Genomic DNA, 19,996 nt, shown 5'->3' with positions numbered 1-19,996 from the left:
ACAAATAAAAAAATAAATAGAGTAATAAATACGTACAAACATATATACATATATACAGGTGCTGTGGGAAGGGGAAGGAGGTAAGGTGGGGGGGATGGGGAGGGGGAGGAGGGGGAGAGTTAAGTGATTTACCCAAAGTCACACAGCAGGCAAGTGGTGGAGTCAGGATTAGAACCCAGGTGCTCTGGCTCCCGGGCCCGTGTTTTATCCACTAGGCCACCTTCCTTCTCTGTGAGACCCACGTGGGACCTGATCTTACAACTACCCCAGGTACTAGTACTGTGCTCAGTACATAGTAAGCAATTAACAAATGTCACAATTACTTTTATTACTTTACTGGGCATCAGTTTCCACATCTGTAAAATGGTGAGAAAATATCTGTTCTCTCACCCACTTAGGCCATGAGCCTCTTATAGGACAGAGATGTGTCTAACCTGATTATCCTATATTTTTCCCAGTGCTTAGTACACTGTCTGGCACAGAATGAGTGCTCAACAAATGCCACAATTATTTTTATTATTTTATTGTGCTTCAGTTTCCTCATCTGCAAAATGGGGATTCGGTACCAGTTTTCCCAACCACTTAGACTGAGAACCTCCTATGGGGTGGGGATGTGACCAACCTGAATATCTGTATCTTTTCCAGAGCTTGACAGATAGTTAGCGCTTAGCAAATCCCATCACCTTTATTGTTTACAGAAGCAGCTCTCACTCTTGCTGGCACCCTCCCGGTCTTACCTGGGCACCATGGGCTGGCTTTCTTTGCACTTCCCTCCTCATCGGGATTATCTCTGGTGTCACTAGGCAACACGGTACTGTTTCATCCGACCTAATGGCATCTAATGGCAGATCTGTTCTCTTCATTGTAGGGACGAGGCTGCTCCGGGGAGAACGTCACAAGGTGATCCTAGAAGATGAAGAGAAGGAGGGAGAGAATATCCCCGTATAAATCCGCCCGCTGACACCCCTTCCCAGTCGGTTAGAATGGGTCCCCGCTGCTGCCCCGAGAAACATAAATATACTCTTTTTCCTCCACTGGCTCCTTCTGCTATTTTGGATCCACAGCCCTCTCACCCCCCTCCGCCAAGCCCTGAGATCCCCTTTGCAGACTGGTCCTTATTGTCCACCCTTCCTCACCACACCCCAACTCTCAAAGTCCGACTGGTTGAGTTCAGTGTCACATAGAGGACACGTGGAATGTGCAGTGGAGTGCCATGTGGAATGGTGGCATACATTGGTGTGGCTGGCCTTCGTAGACAAAGGAGATAATAATAATAATAATAATAATTGTGGTATTTGTTCATTCATTCAATCAATCATATTTATTGAGCACTTACTGTGTGCAGAGCACTGTACTAAGCGCTTGGAAAGTACAAGTTGGCAACAGATAGAGACAATCCCTACCCAACAATGGGCTCACGGTCTAGAAGGTTAAGTGCTTACTATGTGTCAGGCACTGTACTAAGCGCTGGGGTAGATACAAGTAATTGGGTTGGACACAGTCCCTGTCCCACATGGGGCTGATAGTCTTAATCCCCACTTTTGAGATGAGGGAACTGAGACCCAGAGAAGTGAAGTGACATGCCCAAGGTCACCCAGCAGACAAGTTGCGTGAGCAGCAGCATGGAGTAGTGAATACAGCGTGGGCCTGGGTGTCAGAAGGTCATGGGTTTTAATCCCAGCTTGCCACTTGTCTGCTGGGTGTCCTTGGGCAAGTCACTTCATGTCTCTGGGCCTCAGGTACCTCATCTGTAAAATGGGGATTGAAACTGTGAGCACCAAGTGGGACAAGGAACTGTGTTCAACCCAATTTGCTTGAATCCATCCCAGCGCTTAGTACAATGCCTGGAAAGTAGTAAGCGCTCAACAGATACCATAATTATTATTATTAAGTGGCAGAGCAAGGATTGGAACTCAGGTCCTTTTGACTCCCAGGCCCTTGTTCTATCCACTCAGCCATACTGTGTAGGATCAAGGAACAAATATTTGCTTTCTTGGCTCCTACCGTTCTCAAGATCCTGGCTTGTCTCTGGGCCACCCCAGAAGGGATGAGAGCTAGAGGAGCTTTATTACTGCTACATCTTGAGACCCACAGACACATCTATAATTTTCAGTCACGGCAGCCCTAACCCCAAAGATGTCGGAGAAGGTCTGGACCAAATCGAGTTCTGCTCCCATTCACTCCTCTTCCTTTTCTAGAAACAGAGAATGCACCAAAGTAGGGATCCTATTAGGATTATGGGAAAGACAGCAACAATCATTTTGGGGGTTTTTAATGGTATTTGTTCAGCACTTACTATATGCCAGGCACTGTATTAAGCACTAAGTTAGATACAAGCTAATCAGCTTGGATGCGGTCCACGTCCCACATGGGGCTCACAGCCTTAATCCCCATTTACAGATGAAGGAACTGAGGCACAGAGAAGCTAAGTGACTTACCCAAGGTCACACAGCAGACAAGTGGCACAGCTGGGATTAGAAACCAGCTCCTCTAACTTCCAGGACCGAGCTTTATCTGCTAGGACACATTACTTCTCACTTCTCTTCCTTTCCTAGAAACAAATATGCACCAAAGTAGGGATCCAAAAAGGATTGAGGGAAAGAGAGCTTTGAGTTGTTTTCTTTAATGGTATTTAACTTCCAGGTTCGTGCTCTCGCCATTAGGCCACACTACTTCTTGATCAATCAGTGGTATTTATTGAGTGTTTACTGTGCACAGAGGACTGGACTAAATTCTTGGGAGGGTAATGATGATAATAATAATTAAGGTCCCCTCTCAGGATGGCTCCTGGAGAGTTTCCAGTACTCTATCAGTCTCAGCTATGGGAGGGAAAGTCAAGCCGAGGCCTACCCGTTCCATTACTAGCTCGGGCAGTGGCTAGTGAGTGGAAGGCCATCTGCTACAAGGCAAACTCCCCTGTACTGGGCAGCAGTGGCTTAGGACAGAGTCGAGGGTGGAGACTCAAGTTGACCATGTGGAAGGAAGCAATGGTAAACCACTTCTGAAGTTTGACCAAGAAAACCCTATGGATACATTACCAGAACGATTGAAGATGGAGTTGGGGCATCCGGAAGAGATGTGTCCATGATGTTGCTATGGGTGGGGGATGACTTGACAGCGTGAGACAAGACAAGAATAATTATGGTAATTGTTAAGTGCTTGTCCAAGATCACAAAGCAGAGAAGTGGTTGAACCAGGATTAAAACCCAGGTTCTTCGGGCTCCCTGGCCCAAACTCTTTCCACCATTCCCAGCATACCCAGAGGATGCCCAGCAAGGGTCAAGACCAAGGCCAGGGCCTGGGCCAGGGAGAGACCAACCCTTACTTCAATTCACACCTCTCCCCCTTCAAAACCTTATTGAAGGCCCATCTCCTCCAAGAGGGCTTCCCTGACTCTTTCCTCTTTCCCTCTTCTCCAACTTCCTTCTGCGTCACCCTGATTTGCTCCCTTTATTCAGCCCCCCTTCTGGCCCCACAGCACTTATGTCCTTATCCGTAATTTCTTGATTTCTATTAATGTCTGTCTCCCCCTCTAGACCGAAAGCTCGTTGTGGGCAGGGACTGTGTCTATTATTTTATTGTACTCTCCCAAGTGCTTAGTACAGTGAGTGTTCAATAAATACCGTAGACTGATTGACCTCACGGTCTGTATCCTTTCACCCAAACAGTCCTTAGCTAAGAAGGCAGGATGAAAGCCGATCTGATCCAGGGTATTCAGGGGAGTGGTCAGGAAGAGTGCAGGAACAGAGTGAATCTGCTATCGGCTCTCTCCTAGTGGCTCCTCAGGGATGGAAGTTGGTTGGTCTCGATTTCCCCACACTGGTCTTCCTCAGGGCAGTCAACTCTTTCCCAGAACACGATTGCCACCTGCTGGACACCCTCTTCCAAGGCCTGGGATCCTGGGACATTCTTGACAAACTATCAGCTCCATTTAAAAATAATAATAATGATAATAGTAATAATTATGGTACTGGTTAAGCGCTTACTATGTGCTAGGCTTAATACAGTGCACCATTTCCATCCGAGCCCGTCTCTCGGACAGCCCAGGGACAACAGACCATTGGGTCTGACACTTTTTTGTTTGTTTGTTTAAAGTATTTGTTAAGCGCCAACGTTTTGTCAAGTACCGTTCTAAGCGCCGGGGTAGATACAAACGCTTAGTACAGTGCTCCGCACACAGTAAGCACTGAATATTGAAGTACCCCCTCTAGTCTGGCTTCTGTCCCCTACATTCCACGGAAACCGCCCTCTCAAAGGTCACCAATGACCTCCAGCTTGCCAAATCCAACGGCTCCTACTCTATCCTAATCCTCCTCGACCTCTCAGCTGCCTTTGACACTGTGGACCACCCCCTTCTCCTCAACACGCTATCCAACCTTGGCTTCACAGACTCCGTCCTCTCCTGGTTCTCCTCTTATCTCTCTGGTCGTTCATTCTCTGTCTCTTTTGCAGACTCCTCCTCCCCCTCCCATCCCCTTACTGTGGGGGTTCCCCAAGGTTCAGTTCTTGGTCCCCTTCTGTTCTCGATCTACACTCACTCTCTTGGTGACCTCATTCGCTCCCACAGCTACAACTATCATCTCTACGCTGATGACACCCAGATCTACATCTCTGCCCCTGCTCTCTCCCCCTCCCTCCAGGCTCGCATCTCCTCCTGCCTTCAGGACATCTCCATCTGGATGTCTGCCCACCACCTAAAACTCAACATGTCCAAGACTGAACTCCTTGTCTTCCCTCCCAAACCCTGCCCTCTCCCTGACTTTCCCATCACTGTTGATGGCACTACCATCCTTCCCGTCTCACGAGCCCGCAACCTTGGTGTCATCCTCGACTCCACTCTCTCATTCACCCCTCACATCCAAGCCATCACCAAAACCTGCCGGTCTCAGCTCCGCAACATTGCCAAGATCCGCCCTTTCCTCTCCATCCAAACCGCTACCCTGCTCGTTCAAGCTCTCATCCTATCCCGTCTGGACTACTGCATCAGCCTCCTCTCTGATCTCCCGTCCTTGTGTCTCTCCCCACTTCAATCCATACTTCATGCCGCTGCCCAGATTGTCTTTGTCCAGAAATGCTCTGGGCATGTTACTCTCCTCCTCAAAAATCTCCAGTGGCTACCAATCAATCTGCGCATCAGGCAGAAACTCCTCACCCTCGGTTTCAAGTCTGTCCATCACCTCGCCCCCTCCTACCTCACCTCCCTTTTCTCCTTCTACAGCCCACCCCGCACCCTCCGCTCCTCTGCCACTAATCTCCTCACCGTACCTCGTTCTCGCCTGTCCCCCATCGACCCCTGGCCCACGTCCTCCCCCGGGCCTGGAATGCCCTCCCTCTGCCCATCCGCCAAGCTAGCTCTCTTCCTCCCTTCAAGGCCCTACTGAGAGCTCACCTCCTCCAGGAGGCCTTCCCGGACTGAGACCCCTCCTTCCTCTCCCCCTCGTCCCCCTCTCCATCCCCACCGTCTTACCTCCTTCCCTTCTCCACAGCACCTGTATATATGTATATATGTTGATACATATTTATTATTCTATATATTTATTTATTTTACTTGTACATATCTATTCTATTTATTTTATTTTGTTAATATGTTTGGTTTTGTTCTCTGTCTCCCCTTTCTAGACTGTGAGCCCACTGTTGGGTAGGGGCTGTTTCCATATGTTGCCAACTTGTACTTCCCAAGTGCTTAGTACAGTGCTCTGCACACAGTAAGCGCTCAATAAATACGATTGATTGATTGATTGAATAAATACGATTGAATAGATTAGGTTGGACTCAGTCCCTGTCCCACATGGGGCTCACAGGCTAAGTAGGAGGGAGGTAATAAAACCCCATTTTGCAGTTGAGGAAACTGAGGCTCAGAGAAGTGAAGTGATTTCCCTAATGTCATGCATCAGGCAAGTGGGGGTGTCAGGATTAGAACCCAGGTTCTCTGGCTGCAAACAGCATGATCTAGTGGATAGAGCACAGGCCTGTAAGTCAGAAGGACCTGTGTTCTAATTCTTGCTCCGCCACATGTCTGCTGGGTGGCCTTGGGCAAGTCACTTCACTTCTCTTGGCCTCAGTTCCCTCATTTGTAAAACAGGGATTAAGAGTGTGAACCCTGTGTCGGACAGGGACTGTGTACAACCCGGTTATCTTGTATCTACCTGAGCACTTAGAACGGTGCCTGACACATAGTAAGCGCTTAATAAATACCATAATCATTATTATTATTATTATTATCCACTAGTCCACACTGCTTTCCAAGTTAACCAGGAGAGGAATACTCACAGGGAATGGATGGGGTAGGGGGATGCCATGTTCCAAATTGACTTCATGGGTGCTTAGAGAAGCAGCGTGGCTCAGTAGAAAGAGCACGGGCTTGGGAGGCAGAGGTCATGGGTTCTAATCCCTGCTCCGCCACTTGTCAGCTGTGTGACTTTGGGCAAGTCACTTAACTTCTCTGTGCCTCAGTTACCTCATCTGTAAAATGGGGATTAAGACTGTGAGCCCCCCATGGGACAACCTGATCACCTTGTAACCTCCCCAGCACTTAGAACAGTGCTCTGCACATAGTAAGTGCTCAATAAATGCCATCATTACAACCTGATCACCTTTTATCCCCCCAGTGCTTAGAACAGTGTTTTGCACAGAGTAAGCACTTAGCAAATGCCATCATTATTATTGAGGGTGCAGATAGGGTCTCAATTTCCATTGTGGGTGTCTACCCTCACCCAATAATTACTTGGGTGGCACCCTCTTATCCCAGCCCAATCCTACTTAGACCGCTAGCCCCATTTGGGACAGGGACTGTGTCCGACCCAATTAGTTTGTATCTACCCGGGTGCTTCAGTGCCGGGCACATAGTAAGCACTTAATGAATACTTTAAAAAATATCCTGCACTCCAGAGCTAGGCAGGACATCAAGAGGTCATCTAATCCAACCCCCTCTTTGTTGATAATAATAATTGTGGTATTTGGAAAGTACTTACTATGTGCCAGGCACTGTAATAATAATGATGATAATAGCATTTATTAAGCACTTACTATGTGCAAAGCACAGTTCTAAGTGCTGGGGTGGTTGCAAGGTGATCATGTTGTCCCACGGGGGGCTCACAGTCAATCCGCATTTTACAGATGAGGTAACTGAGACACAGAGACGTTAAGTGACTTGCCCAAAGTCACACAGCTGACAACTGGCAGAGCCGGGATTTGAACCCCTGACCACTGACTCCAAAGCCCATGCTCTTTCCACTGAGCAACACTGCTTCTCTGTACAAGTGCTGGGGTGGATACGAGCAAACCACCATCTCCTAGGGGATTCTCTGGGTTTTTGGACTCATTTCTCCCCTTGCTTCCCTGGTTCCGCTACCATGCTACCTTCTCTGCCTGGCCCAGGCACAGCAAATCGGATTTGAAAATGCGGAGCAGTGTGGCCTAATGGAAAGAGCATGGGGCTGGGAGCAGAGGACTTGGGTTCTAATCTGCTGTGTGACCCTGGGAAAACCCCTTCACTTTGACGCTGTGCCTCTGCAAAATGGGGATTTGATACTTGCGTTCCCTCCTATTTAGACTGTACTGTAAGCTCCATGTGGGACCTGATTATCTTGAATCTATCCTAGGGCTTCGTACTGGGCATGATACTTAGTAAGCACTTAACAGTTATTATTATTATTATCATTATTGTTATTCAAAGAAAAGCTGTGAAGTTCAGTGGAAAGAAAAAGAGTTGGGGAATCAGAGGATGTGGGTTCTAATCCCAGCTCTGCCACTTGCCTGCTGTTTGACCTTGGCCAAGTCACTTCTTTCTACCTCAGTTTGCTCAGTGGTAGAATGGGGATTCAATATCCATTATCCCTCTCACTCTGAGCCAAATGGGGTACAGGAACTGTGTGGTTGGCACATAGTAAGCACGTAGCAAGCAGCATGGCCTAGTGGGTAGAGCATGGGCCTGGGAAGCAGAAGGAGCTGTGTTCTAATCCTAGCTCGGCCACTTGTCTGCCGTTTAAACTTGGGCAAATCACTTAAATTATCTGTGCCTCAGTTACCTCATCTGCAAAATGGGGATTAAGACTGTGAGCTCCACTGGGACATGGACTATATCCAATCTGATTAGCTTGTATCCACCCCAATGCTTGGTAGAGTGCCTGTCACATAAGTCAGCCCTTAACAAGTACTGTGGAAGTAATTGAAAACAATTCCATTGATCGATGGATCGAACATGCATGTTTAGGGAACTAGCTCAGAAATTTCTCTAGACTGTGACCTCTTTGTGGGCGGGAAATGTGCATGCCAACTCTGTTGCATTTTACCCTCCCAAGAGCTTAGAACAGTGCTCTGCACACAGTAAGCACTCAATAAATACCACTGATTGATTGAGTTAGGGGTGGAGCTAGGATTTTATAAGGGTTTTCGGGTTGGGTGAGCTTTATGTTGCTCAGTAAGAAAGAGAGTGAGCATCTAAGAGAGTGAGAGTTCTTGATAAGAAAAGATAGGAAGAACTGAGAATCCTGTGCCTAGAGGTGGGACCCGAAACCATGGAAAGGGATAAGCTTCCTGAGAGACTGCGTGCAAAATGAAAAGAAATGAAATGAAAAGTCTCCCAGGATGGAGGCTTGAGGGACCCCCCAAAGTTGAGGAATGAGCAAGGGAAGAAGCACAGCCTATTGGAGTCAGAGGATTTGGGTTCTAATCCCACCTCTGCCACTTGGCTGCTGTGCGGCCTTGGACTTGTGCTCTAGGCCTCAGTTTCCTCAGCTGCCAAATGAAGATTCATACCTTTTCCCCCTCTGTAAACCCCAAGTGCAACAGAGACTGTGTCCAACCTGATTAACGGTGCTTAGAACAGTGTTTGTCATTTAGTAAATCCTTAACAAACATATTTCTATTATTACTATTATTTTAATTATCTAGTCATCTAGATTGAATAATAATAATAATGATGATGATGATTTGTTAAGCGCTTACTATGTGCCAAGAACTGTTCTAAGCTCTGGAGCACGTATGCTCTTTGTGGTCCAGGAACATGTCTACCAACTCTGCTATATCGTACTCTCCCAAGCGCTTAGTACAGAGCACTGCACACGGTAAGTGCTCAAAAAATAAGACGGATTGATTGATGATTATTGACAGGGCCGCCGAATTATGAAAACGTGGAGAAGCGGGTGTTCTTCAGGAAAACACGAGGTGGCGATGTGACATCACAAGTGCCTTCGAGGAGCAGGTTTTGACTTCATTTTTTTCCCTCTAAGTGCCGCTGTTGCTTCAACTGTGTGGATTGTGTGGTTTATATAATAATAACAATAATAATAATAACAATGGTATTTGTTAAGCGCTTACTATGTGCAAAGCACTGTTCTAGGCGCTGGGGTGGATACAAAGTGATCAGGTTGTCCCACGTGGGGCTCACAGTCTTAATCCCCATTTTACAGATGAGGGAACTGAGGTCCAGAGAAGTAAAGTGACTTGCCCAAAGTCACACAGCTGACAAGTGGTGGAGCCAGGATTAGAACCAACGTCCTCTGACTCCCAAGCCCAGGCTCTTTCCACTGAGCCATGCAGCTTCTCAATGGGTTATATATTGGTGCCATTTCAGGGGTACTTGGTGACCAATTCTTGCCAATTCTGGCCCCTGGAATTAGGGAGCACACTAATCAGAATAATAATAACTGTGGCTTTACGTAAAGCACTTACTAGGTGTCGAGTCTTGTGCTAAGCACTGGGGTGGATACCATGCGATTAGACCAGACATAATCTCAGCCCTACACGGGGCTTCACCAAATCGGAGGGAGAACTGGTATTAAATCCCCATTTTGCGGATGAAGAAACTGAGGTCCAGGGCAGTTAAGTAGCTCCCACAGCCACTACGCCGTGCTGCTTCTCTCCAGAAGAGCGCTTCCTGTCCCTGGCTGGGATGAGAGGTGGCCAGGCCCCAGCTGAACCTGGAACGGGCCGAAGGTGTTTCATGCCCACAACCCCAGGAAAGCTCACATCATCTCCCAGCTGTACCCAATCTTGCAATCTGTCCTGGGTATTTCAGGAAATAGAACGGTCCTTGCTGTTTATCCCTCAAGTTGGAGAAAGCCTTAAATGGAGCTGGAGTCTGCTCAGGTCATGCTCAGTTTGAGCCCCACAACATGGAGTCTAGACAACCCAGATTACAATTGGACTTCCTATCTAGACTTCTTCCTGCTCCCTGTCGAGGTCGCCGAGAAGCAAGGGACAGGTACCCCAACTTTTTACTAAAACCTTTAGTCAGGTCATTTGGTTATTCTGCCTGACTTGTGTTAGTTTTTCGTATTTCCGGACATCACATTTCTAGGACTAATGGGCTTAACTGAAACCCACTGTCCTCCAGAGGTATAATTAAAATTAAAAATGTTATTTGTTAAGAGCTTACTATGTGCCAAACTCTGGGGTAGATACAAGGTGATCAGGTTGTCTCACGTAGGGCTCACAGTCTTGATGCCCATTTTACAGATGAGGGAACTGAGGCACAGAGAAGTTAAGTGACTCGCCCCAGGTGACATAGAAGACAGGTGGCCAAGAAGGTCTCAAGCCCATGCTCTTTCCATTAAGCTATGCTGCTTCTACAGTTATGAAATGTTGGAAGTTGGGGGCTGTTGAGCACCACAATTGAAACTTACAATTTTTGCTCAGGGATGGATTTGATCTCTTCAGATTCCCTCCAGATCAGAACCAATCAAATGTCTCTCCATTCAGAGGGTTGAAGCGACACAGGCCAAGCTTCTTCTGGCTAGGGAACATGTCTGCTAGTTCTGCTGTATTGTGCTCTCCCAGGTGCTTAGTACAGTGCTCTGCACATCGTAAACACTCAATAGATACCATTGATTGATTGACTGATTGACTGATCAGCATTCATAAGGACCTTTAGCCAGATCCAAGAGGATCGGGATGCCTTGCGATGCCCAGACGTTGAAAATCGGAAATTTGGCACATTGCATCCCCAATCCTCTTTGATCTGGTTACAGTTGTTGCCAGCATAGGTTTCTGGATCTTTTCCAACTGTCTCAGTCCTGAGCTACCAAATGTAGCAGAAAAATATGAGCATATATGGAATTGAGGGCTGAGTCCCCTCTCAGGAAATTCTCCAGAGAATGGAATCATAGACACTTCTAAGACTCTTCTGTGAGTCCATACTTCACTCTGCCGCCTGGATCATTCTTCTACAAAAACGTTCAGACCATGTTTCCCTACTTCTCAAGAAATTCCAGTGGTTGCCCTTCCACCTCCGCATCATATAAAAACTGCTCACCATTGGCTTTAAAGCACTCAATCACTTTGCCCCATCCTACCTCAACTTGCTACTTTTTCTACTACAATCCAGCCTGCATGCTTAGCTCCTCTAATGCTAACCTTCTTACTGTACCTCGATTTCGCTTGTCTCACTGCCGACCCCTCACCCATACCCTGCCTCTGGCCTGGAAAGCCCGCCCTCCCTCCCTCCTCAAATCCACAGACAATTACTCTTCCCCCTTCAAAACCTTGTTGAAGGAACATCTCCTCCAAGAGGCCTTTCCTCTTCTCCCTCTCCCTTTCGCATCACCCTGACTTGCTTCCTTTGTTCTTCCCCATCCCAGCCCTACAGCACTTATGTACAGATCTGTCACTTATTATTTCTATTCATGTCTGTCTCCCTCTCTAGACCATAAGCTCATTATGGGCAGGGATTATGTCCATTTATTGCTACATTGTAGTCTCTCTAGTGCTTCATTCAGTGCTCTGCACACAGTAAGCACTTAATAAACAAGATCAAATAAATGAATGAAAGCAAGTGAAAAAAACGATGGATTGGAAGTTTGGATCTCTAGAACTAATCCCAGTTCTAGCCTGCTGGGCCACCTAGGGCTAGTCACTTCATTTCTCTGGACCTCAGTTCTGTCTCTTTAAAATAAGGATGCTAATATCCGCCTCCTTCTATCACACTTAGTTGTACTGAAGATAGAATGCGATAGCTGATGGGACAAACAGAGCGAGAGAGAAATTCAAGGCTTGATGGAAAGATTTCCAGACATTGAGTGGATCAGAGGTAGGCTAGTGGTCCTACTTGGAAGAGAGTTCCTCATGTTACTTCTGATTTTCCGTGGCAGGAGAAGAAAAATGGGGCAGAGGGCGGGCTGTGCAATGGTGCATTCCATCGTAATAATCTTTCAGTCACATTTATTAAGCACTTACTTTGCATAGAGCTCTGTACTAAGTGGTTGGGAGAGTATGATGCAACAATAATAGACTGAATCCCAGGGGATTTGGCTGGGGACCGGACAACTTTCAAGATTCATTCATTCATTCATTCAATTGTATTTATTGAGCGCTTACTGCGTGCAGAGCACTGTACAAAGCACTTGGGACATAAATTGGCAACATATAGAGACGGTCCCTACCCAACAACGGGCTCACAGTCTAGAAAGATGACCCTCCCCCTTTCTGGATGGTTTTTATGGATCCTCTAGCTGTAAGATCACTGTGGGCAGGGAACGGGCCTACCAATTCTGTTATATTGCACTCTCCCAAGTGCTCTGTATAGCGCTCTGCACACAGTAAATGCTCAATAAACATGATTAATTGATTGATTGATCCAAATTCCAAAGAGGATTCTGGTGCTCGGTATGATACAATTTCTTCATGACCCATTTCTTCATGACCCTGAGCCTCTCAAAACAATTAAAGCCCCACTGAATCACCACTGCAAGTTTACAGAAGATTTATTTTCCATTTTCTCAGATTAAATGAACATCTGTGTGGCCTATGCATTGGATCACACCCTTTGGGTACTTGGTATTCACTCCATACTTAGACCCAAAGCACTCCTGTACATATCTGGGATTTATTTATTTCTAGTAATGTTTGTCTCCCCCTCTAGACCGTAAACTTGTTGTGTGCAGGGAACGCGTCTACCAACTCTATTATATTGTACTCTCCCAAGGGCTTAGTACAGTGCTCTGTACCCAGTGAGTGCATAATAAACATGATAGATTGATTGATTGGTTGACATATTGCCTCCTTTTGGAAGATAATGGGCACATCCTGTTTTTGAGAGGAGGAACCAGATTATCTTCTCCTGATGGGGTAATCCCTGTGATCACTTCTTGGAATAGAGAAATTATTTTTAGGACAGTCAAAAAGCGGCAGTGGAAGTCATTGTCTGCCTCCAAGTCAGGGGGGGCTAGGGAGAGAATTTGCATCCCCTCTGCATTATCGAAGAACTACGTTCGCCAGTCTTTTTGCTAATGGTGTCAGAGCCAAGGACATGGTTATTGCAGGGAACAGAGGCAGATATAATAATAATGATGGTATTGTTTAAGTGCTTACTAGGTGCCAGGTACTGTTCTAAGATCTGGGGTAGATAAAAGCCGATCAGTTTGGACACCGTCCCCGTCCCACATAGTGCTCACAGTTCTAATCCCCATTTAACAGATGAGGGACGTGAGGCACAGAGAAGTTAAGTGACCTTGCCTAAGTACACACCACAGACAGGTGGTGGAGTCAGGATTAGAACCCAAGTCCTTCTGACTCCCAGACCCCTGCTCTATCCACTAGGCCAAGCTAATTTTCATCCACTAAACTAAGCTGAGAAGCAGCTTTGGCCTAGGGGATTCCACCATGCTAACCCAGACAACAAGGGGCTTTTATATGGTATTTCTTAAGTGCTTTACTATGTACCAGACACTGTCCTAAGCAATCGGGTAGCTACAAGAAGCAGTATGGCACAGTGGGGATAGAGCAAAGGCCTGGGAGTCAGAAGGTCATGGGTTCTAATCCTGGCTCTGACATTTGTCTGCTGTGTGACCTTGGGCAAGTCACTTCACTTCTCTGGGCCTCAGTCACCTTATCTGTAAAATGGGGATTGAGACTGTGAGCCCCACATGGGACAGGGACTGTGTCCAACCTGATTCCTTTGTACCCACCTTGGCACTTAGTACAGTGCTTGGCACATAATAAGTGCTCAACAAATACCACTATCATTATTGTTATTATTACAACAAGTTAATCAGGTTGGATGTAGTGTCCATCTTGCATGGGGCTCACAGTCTCCTCTACACTGTAAGTTTGTTGTGGGCAGGGAACATGCCTGTTATATTGTCATACTGTGCTCTCACAAATGCATGACTTAGTGGATAGAACATGGGCCTGGGAGTCAGCAGGACCTGGGTTCTAATCCTTACTCTGCCACATATCTGCTGTGTGGCCTTGGGCAAGTCACTTCATTTCCTTGTGCCTCAGTTCCCTCATCTGCAAAATGGGGATTAAGACTGTGACCTCTATGTGGGGCAAGGATTGTGTCCAACCGAATTTCCTTGTATCTACTCCAGTGCTTAGTACAGTGCCTGGTATCTAGTAAGCACTTAACCAATGCCACAATTATTATTATTGTTATTACAGTAAGCGCTTAATAAATACAACTGACTGACTAATCTGTGAGATTCTGCCCGGGTTTTGGACCCTCCCTCTCTAAGGTCCCGGGATAGTTTTCTTGGAGAGTTCTTGAGCAACTAGGGAGGATCCAGTAGACGTCGTCTCTCTCTCCCTCTCTCCCTTCCTTTTGCCTATTTGCGGTTCCAGTTCTGAGAGATGGTTTGGATTTTTTTCATTTTGACTCTCTGGTCGAGCATCTTATACTTCACTGGTTGGCCATCGCCTTTCTTCGGAACAGATGGTGCGTAGGCGGCTGATGCATAGGCTGGCCTTTTGAAATGACGTAGAGGAGGCTTGATGACTGCAGAGGGGAAAAAGAGATAGGCAGGGGTTAGCTACATAATGAGAAGCGGTGTGGCTGAGTGGATAGAAGATGGACCCGGGAGTAGGAAGGTCCAGGATTCTAATCCCGGCTCCGCCACATGTCTACTGTGTGATCTTGGGCAAGTCATTTCATTTCTCTGAACCTCAGCTACCTCATCTGAAAAATGGTAATCAACAGTGTGAGCCCCATGTGGGACGGGGACTGTGTCCAACCTGCTTAACTTGTATCTACTCCAGTGCTTAGCACAGTGCTTGGCACATAGTAAGTGCTTAACTAGTACTATTATCATTATTACTAGAGTAAAGCCCAATGCTTCTAACTCTCCTGCTCCTCTGGCACCATTTACTAACTTTATTGTATTATGAGAATAATAACAATAACAATAATAATAATAATAATAATAATAATTGTTAAGCACTTACTATGCACCAAGCACTCTTCTAAGTTCTGAGGTGGATACAAGCTAATCAGGTTGGACACAGTCCCTGTCCCATGTGGGGCTCACAGTCTTAATTCCCATTTTACAGGTGAGGGAACTGAGGCCCAGAGACATGAACTGGCTTGCCTAAATTCACACAACAGACAAGAGTAGAGCCAGGATTAGAACCCAGGTCCTTCTGACTCCCAGGCCTGTGCTCTATCCACCAGGTCATGCTGCTTCACAGCATTTAGTACAGTGCTCTGCACACAGTATAAGCACTCAATAAATACCACTGATTGATCGATTGATGTAGTAGTAGCCCTAGTAGTAGCAGAATTAGCAGTTTTATATATCCACTCATTGCTATGTACTGTTCTAGCAGCTTGGAAGGTATAAAGAATCTAGTGACATATTCTCTGCCCAAAAGAAACTTCATCTCTAATGGAGGACATAAATATAAAGGTATTGGCTCCTTGTGGGCAAGGAACATATATATCCAGCTCTTTTGTACTATACTCCCATTCATTCATTCACTCATTCAATCATATTTATTGAGCGCTTACTGTGTGCAGAGCACTGTATTAAGTGCTTAGCACTGTACTAAGTCCAAGCACTTAGTATAGTGCTCCACACAGAGTAAGCTCTCAATAAATATCATCTATTGACTGATTGATTGGTGTAGTAGTGTTCATTCGATCATGTTTACTGAGTGCTTACTGTGGCAGAGCACCATACTTTGGAAAGTACAATTCAGCAACAAATAGAGACCATCCCTTCCCACAATGGGCTCACAGTCCAGAAGGGAGGAGACATGCATCAAAACAAGTAAACAGACATCAATAGCATCAGTATAAATAAATACAATTATAGATATGCACCATTAGTATAAATAAATAGAATTATCAATATGTACATATATACACACAAGTGCTGTGGGGCGGGGAGGGGAGTAGGGCAAAAAGAGCCGGTCGGGGTGATGGGGAGAGGAGGGGCAGCAGAGGAAGAGGGGGCTTAGTTTTAGTAGTTGCAGTAGTAATGGTAGTAGTAGTAGTAGTAGTAGTAGTAGTAGTAATAACAATAATTGTGGCATTTGTTAAGCTCTTACAATGTGTCAACACCCAGTGCTGGGGTGGATACAGGCAAATCAAGCTGGACAAATTCTCTGTCTCACATGGGGCTCACGGTCTCCATCCCCACTTTACAGCTGAGGAACAGAAAAGTAAGGTGACTTGCCCAAGGTCATACAGCAGACACTTGATGGAGCTGGGATTGGAACCCATGACCTTCTCACTCCCAGGCCCATGCTCTATCTGCTATACCACGGTGGTAGTTATAGTAGTAGCAGAAGCTTGAGTGGTATAGAAGAACCAAGTGACGCATTCCCTGCGCACAAGAAGCTTCCACTCAAACAGAAGACATAAAAAGAAAAGTATTTACTCCTTGAGGGCAGGGAACATGTCTATCCAACTTTGTTGTGCAAGTACTTAGTACAGTGCTTTATACACAGTAAGCACTCAATAAATACCAACGATCTATTGATTGAGAGATGTAGTAGTAGCTTTATTGTGGTTCCACTCAATGTCATAGATTATACAGGAAGCTTGCAAAATATAGACCAACCAAGAGGGCTGTTCCCTACCAACAAGAAGCGTCCACTCTAATGGCGATAAACATAAAATCATTTACTCCTTGTGGGAAAGGAAAGTATCTCTGTTGTTTTACTGTCTCCCAGGCACTTAGCACATTGCTCTGTAGACAGTAAGCTCTCAGTAAATACCATCAATCAGTTGATAGTGTGGTCAAGATAAAGAAAAGAATACACATTTAGTCTGAGTGCTGAGTACAGTGCTCTGCACACAGTAAGCATTCAATAAATATGTTTGAATGAATAGACATAAGTCCCTAGGAGGATGTAAATAAGTGCTAGAGTTGGCATGTGAATAGGAAAAAAACCCAGTTGAAGCATCTAATTCTGCTTCAAATAAAGTCGTTGTGGATCACTGAGCATCTGTGTGGAATTCCAATGGAATTCCCATATTGCTTATTTGGATCGGGGGCGCTCATCGGGTAGGTGGAAGTTGAGAAGGTGAAAGCCATAAGGAGAGGCCACATCGGGACCACTTGTCCAAATGGGAGATTCACTGATTAGAAATTGGATCGGCCTCATCGTTTCTTAGCACTTAAAGGCTTTTTATTTGTAATGGAAACTATGGCTGTCAATGACTGAACCGGAAGCAGGAGTCCTCCCGCATATTAAGCCACGTAAAGAAGCAGAGAGAACCTTTAGATCACAGAGCGCGTTCCCTCAAGCCTGGCTTGGGTGAAATTACCCAGCGAAACACAATGTACTCGCTCCGCTTTAGCATTAAAAGCTTTTAAAAACTTCCCACATAACACACTGTGAAATTTATGAGAATGTACTGTTAGAGGAGAAAAATGTCTTCAAATACAGGAGGAGGTGCTTTGTTAGACACTATCAAAATAAGTAGTCGTGTTTAATGGGACTCCACGTCATCCTAATAATTGTTGCCTTTGTTAAGCACTTACTATGTGCCAAGCACTGTGGTAGCTAGAAGATAATCAGGACAGACGTAGTCCCTGTCCTACATGGGGCTCACAGTCCAAGGGGAGGGAGAACTGATATTGAATCTACATTTTAAGGTGAGGAAACGAGGCACAGAGAAGTTAGGTGACACAGAAGATCACAGAGCAGACGAATGGCAGAGCCAGGATTAGAACCCAAGTCCTCTGACAGTCAGGTCTGTGATCTTTCCACGAGGCTGGGCTGCAGTGAGTGTACTCCACTGATTGCTTGGGAAGTACAGAATCAAGAAGGTACATGTTCCTTGTTCCAAAGAAACCTGAAAGAACTTTCATTCTGAAAGCCAACTTTGCCTTTTGGAGGGACCTGAAAAGGTGATCTGAGCCCATGAGAGAGGAGGGGAAGGTTATAAGAAGAAAGGAGGTCATTGGAGTAATTCATTCAGTCCTGAAATCCCCAGGCCCTGAAACAGCGGAAGGCATGATGTCTAGGAACTGACGTAACTAGAATAATCACTGTGGTATTTGTTAAGCGCTTACTATGTGCCAGACACTGTCCTAAGCACTGGGGTGGGTACAAGCCGATCGGATTGGACACAGTGCCTGTCCCAGATGGGGCTCACAGTCTCACTCTCCAGGTGAGGTCACTGAGGTCTAGAGAAGTGAAGTGACTGGCCCAAGGTCAAACGGCGGACAAGTCTGCTCCCCCTCCTCTCCCCAATGCCCTGACCTTTACCCCCACCCCCATCCCACAGCACCTGTGTATATATGTACATATTCATAATTATTTTTATTTTTATTAATGATGTATATATATATCTTTAATTTTATTTATCTATAACGATGCCACTGAAGCCTGTTTACTTGTTTTGATATCTGTCTCCTCTCTTCTAGACTTTGAGCCCATTGTGGGCACGGATTGTCTCTATGTGTTGCTGAATTGTATTTCCCAAGTGCTTAGTACAGTGCTCTGCACACAGTAAGCACTAAATAAATACGATTGGATTGAATGAATGAAAGTGGGGGAGCCGGTATTAGAACCCATGACCTTCTGACTCCCAGGCCCCTGCTCCATCCACTAGGCCAAAGGTAGAAACATTTCAGCTTGTTGGGACAGCTTGGCTCAGGGTAGAGAGAGATTTGGATGCAAAGCTGATTGCCTGAAATGCCTCTAGGGTGATTTACTGTTCTTTGAGTCTCATTTACTGCTCAGAAATCCATTCCATTTTCACAACTCAGCAGGCCTCCCCGGGCTAAACTGTTATTGAATTTCCCTAGGCTTGGCATGAAGAAGCATTCATGCTCCCCAGAATTACAAGGGTATTTGGTGAAAGGCCCTTTCCTGAGTCTTGAGAAGGGAATAAATGCTTGGAAAGCAGAATGACCTAGTGGAAAGAGCACAGGCCTGGGAGTCAGAGGGCTCAGGTTTTAATTCTGACTCCACCTCTTGTCTGTTGTATGACCTTGGGCAAGTCACTTCACTTCTCTGGGCCTCAGTTCCCTCATCTGCAAAATGGGGATCCAGTACCTGTTCTCTCTCCTACTTGGAATGTGAGCCCCATGTGGGACCTTATTGTCTTGTATCTACTCCAGCGCTTAGGACAGTGGTTGGCACATAGGAAGCACTTAACAAATACCACAATTATCATCAACATTATTATTGACTATTACTACTATTATTGACCTTGGACAAGCCACTTAACTTCTCTGTGTCTCAGTTACCTGATCTGCGAAATGGGGATGAACACTGTGAGCCCCCCGTGGGACACCCTGATTACCTTGTATTGACTGCAGTGCTTAGAACAGTGCTTGGCACATAGTAAGTGCTTAACAAATACCATAATCATTATTATTATTTGCAAAGCCATCTCTAAAGTGGCCAATATTTGTGGAATTCTCCAAGCATTCATTCATTCAATCACAGTCATTGAGCGTTTACTGTATATAAACTGCCATGCACTGTGTTAGAAGCTTTGGAAGTACACAATGATGATGATGATGGCATTTATTAAGCGCTTACCATGTGAAAAGCACTGTTTTAAGTGCTGGGGAGGTTACAAGGTGACCAGGTTGTCCAACGGGGGGCTCACAGTCTTCATCCCCACTTTACAGATGAGGTAACTGAGGCACAGAGAAGTGAAGTGACTTGCCCAAAGTCACACAGCTGACAAATGGTGGAGCTGGGATTTGAACCCATGACCTCTGACTCCAAAGCCTGTGCTCTTTCCACTGAGCCACGTTGCTTCTCAGCTTCAACAAGAACCAAGTGATATATTCCCCACCAACAAGAACTGTAC

The 19,996-nt window shown here is 45.9% G+C and overlaps 2 protein-coding genes and 1 non-coding gene across 5 annotated transcripts in view; 2 read left to right on the top strand and 1 right to left on the bottom strand.

The window, feature by feature from the left end:
- The window catches only part of PPP1R17 (protein phosphatase 1 regulatory subunit 17), a 35,525-nt gene extending 34,494 nt beyond the window's left edge, over window positions 1–1,031 (top strand). The window contains exon 9 of the mRNA XM_038761953.1: window positions 869–1,031. Within this exon, the coding sequence (XP_038617881.1) occupies window positions 869–948 (80 nt within the window). The 3' untranslated portion in view covers window positions 949–1,031. The remainder of the gene's footprint in view (window positions 1–868) is intronic.
- Window positions 1,032–2,769: 1,738 nt separating this feature from the next.
- LOC119923701 lies at window positions 2,770–2,907 on the top strand. The gene has a single exon (XR_005448940.1). It is a non-coding gene; the product is annotated as a small nucleolar RNA SNORA7 (small nucleolar RNA).
- Window positions 2,908–14,388: 11,481 nt separating this feature from the next.
- Window positions 14,389–19,996, bottom strand: part of PDE1C (phosphodiesterase 1C) — a 213,801-nt gene continuing 208,193 nt past the window's right edge. For 2 of the 3 annotated variants that reach the window (XM_038768036.1, XM_038768055.1), the window contains one exon: window positions 14,389–14,713. In XM_038768036.1, coding sequence (XP_038623964.1) covers window positions 14,544–14,713 — 170 coding nt within the window. In that variant the 3' untranslated portion in view covers window positions 14,389–14,543. The remainder of the gene's footprint in view (window positions 14,714–19,996) is intronic. The other variant, XR_005456432.1, reaches the window with a different exon arrangement.

Source organism: Tachyglossus aculeatus, chromosome 2 (genome assembly GCF_015852505.1).
Source record: "Tachyglossus aculeatus isolate mTacAcu1 chromosome 2, mTacAcu1.pri, whole genome shotgun sequence".
NCBI lineage: Eukaryota > Metazoa > Chordata > Mammalia > Monotremata > Tachyglossidae > Tachyglossus > Tachyglossus aculeatus.
This window is presented reverse-complemented; position numbering and strand designations above follow the sequence as displayed.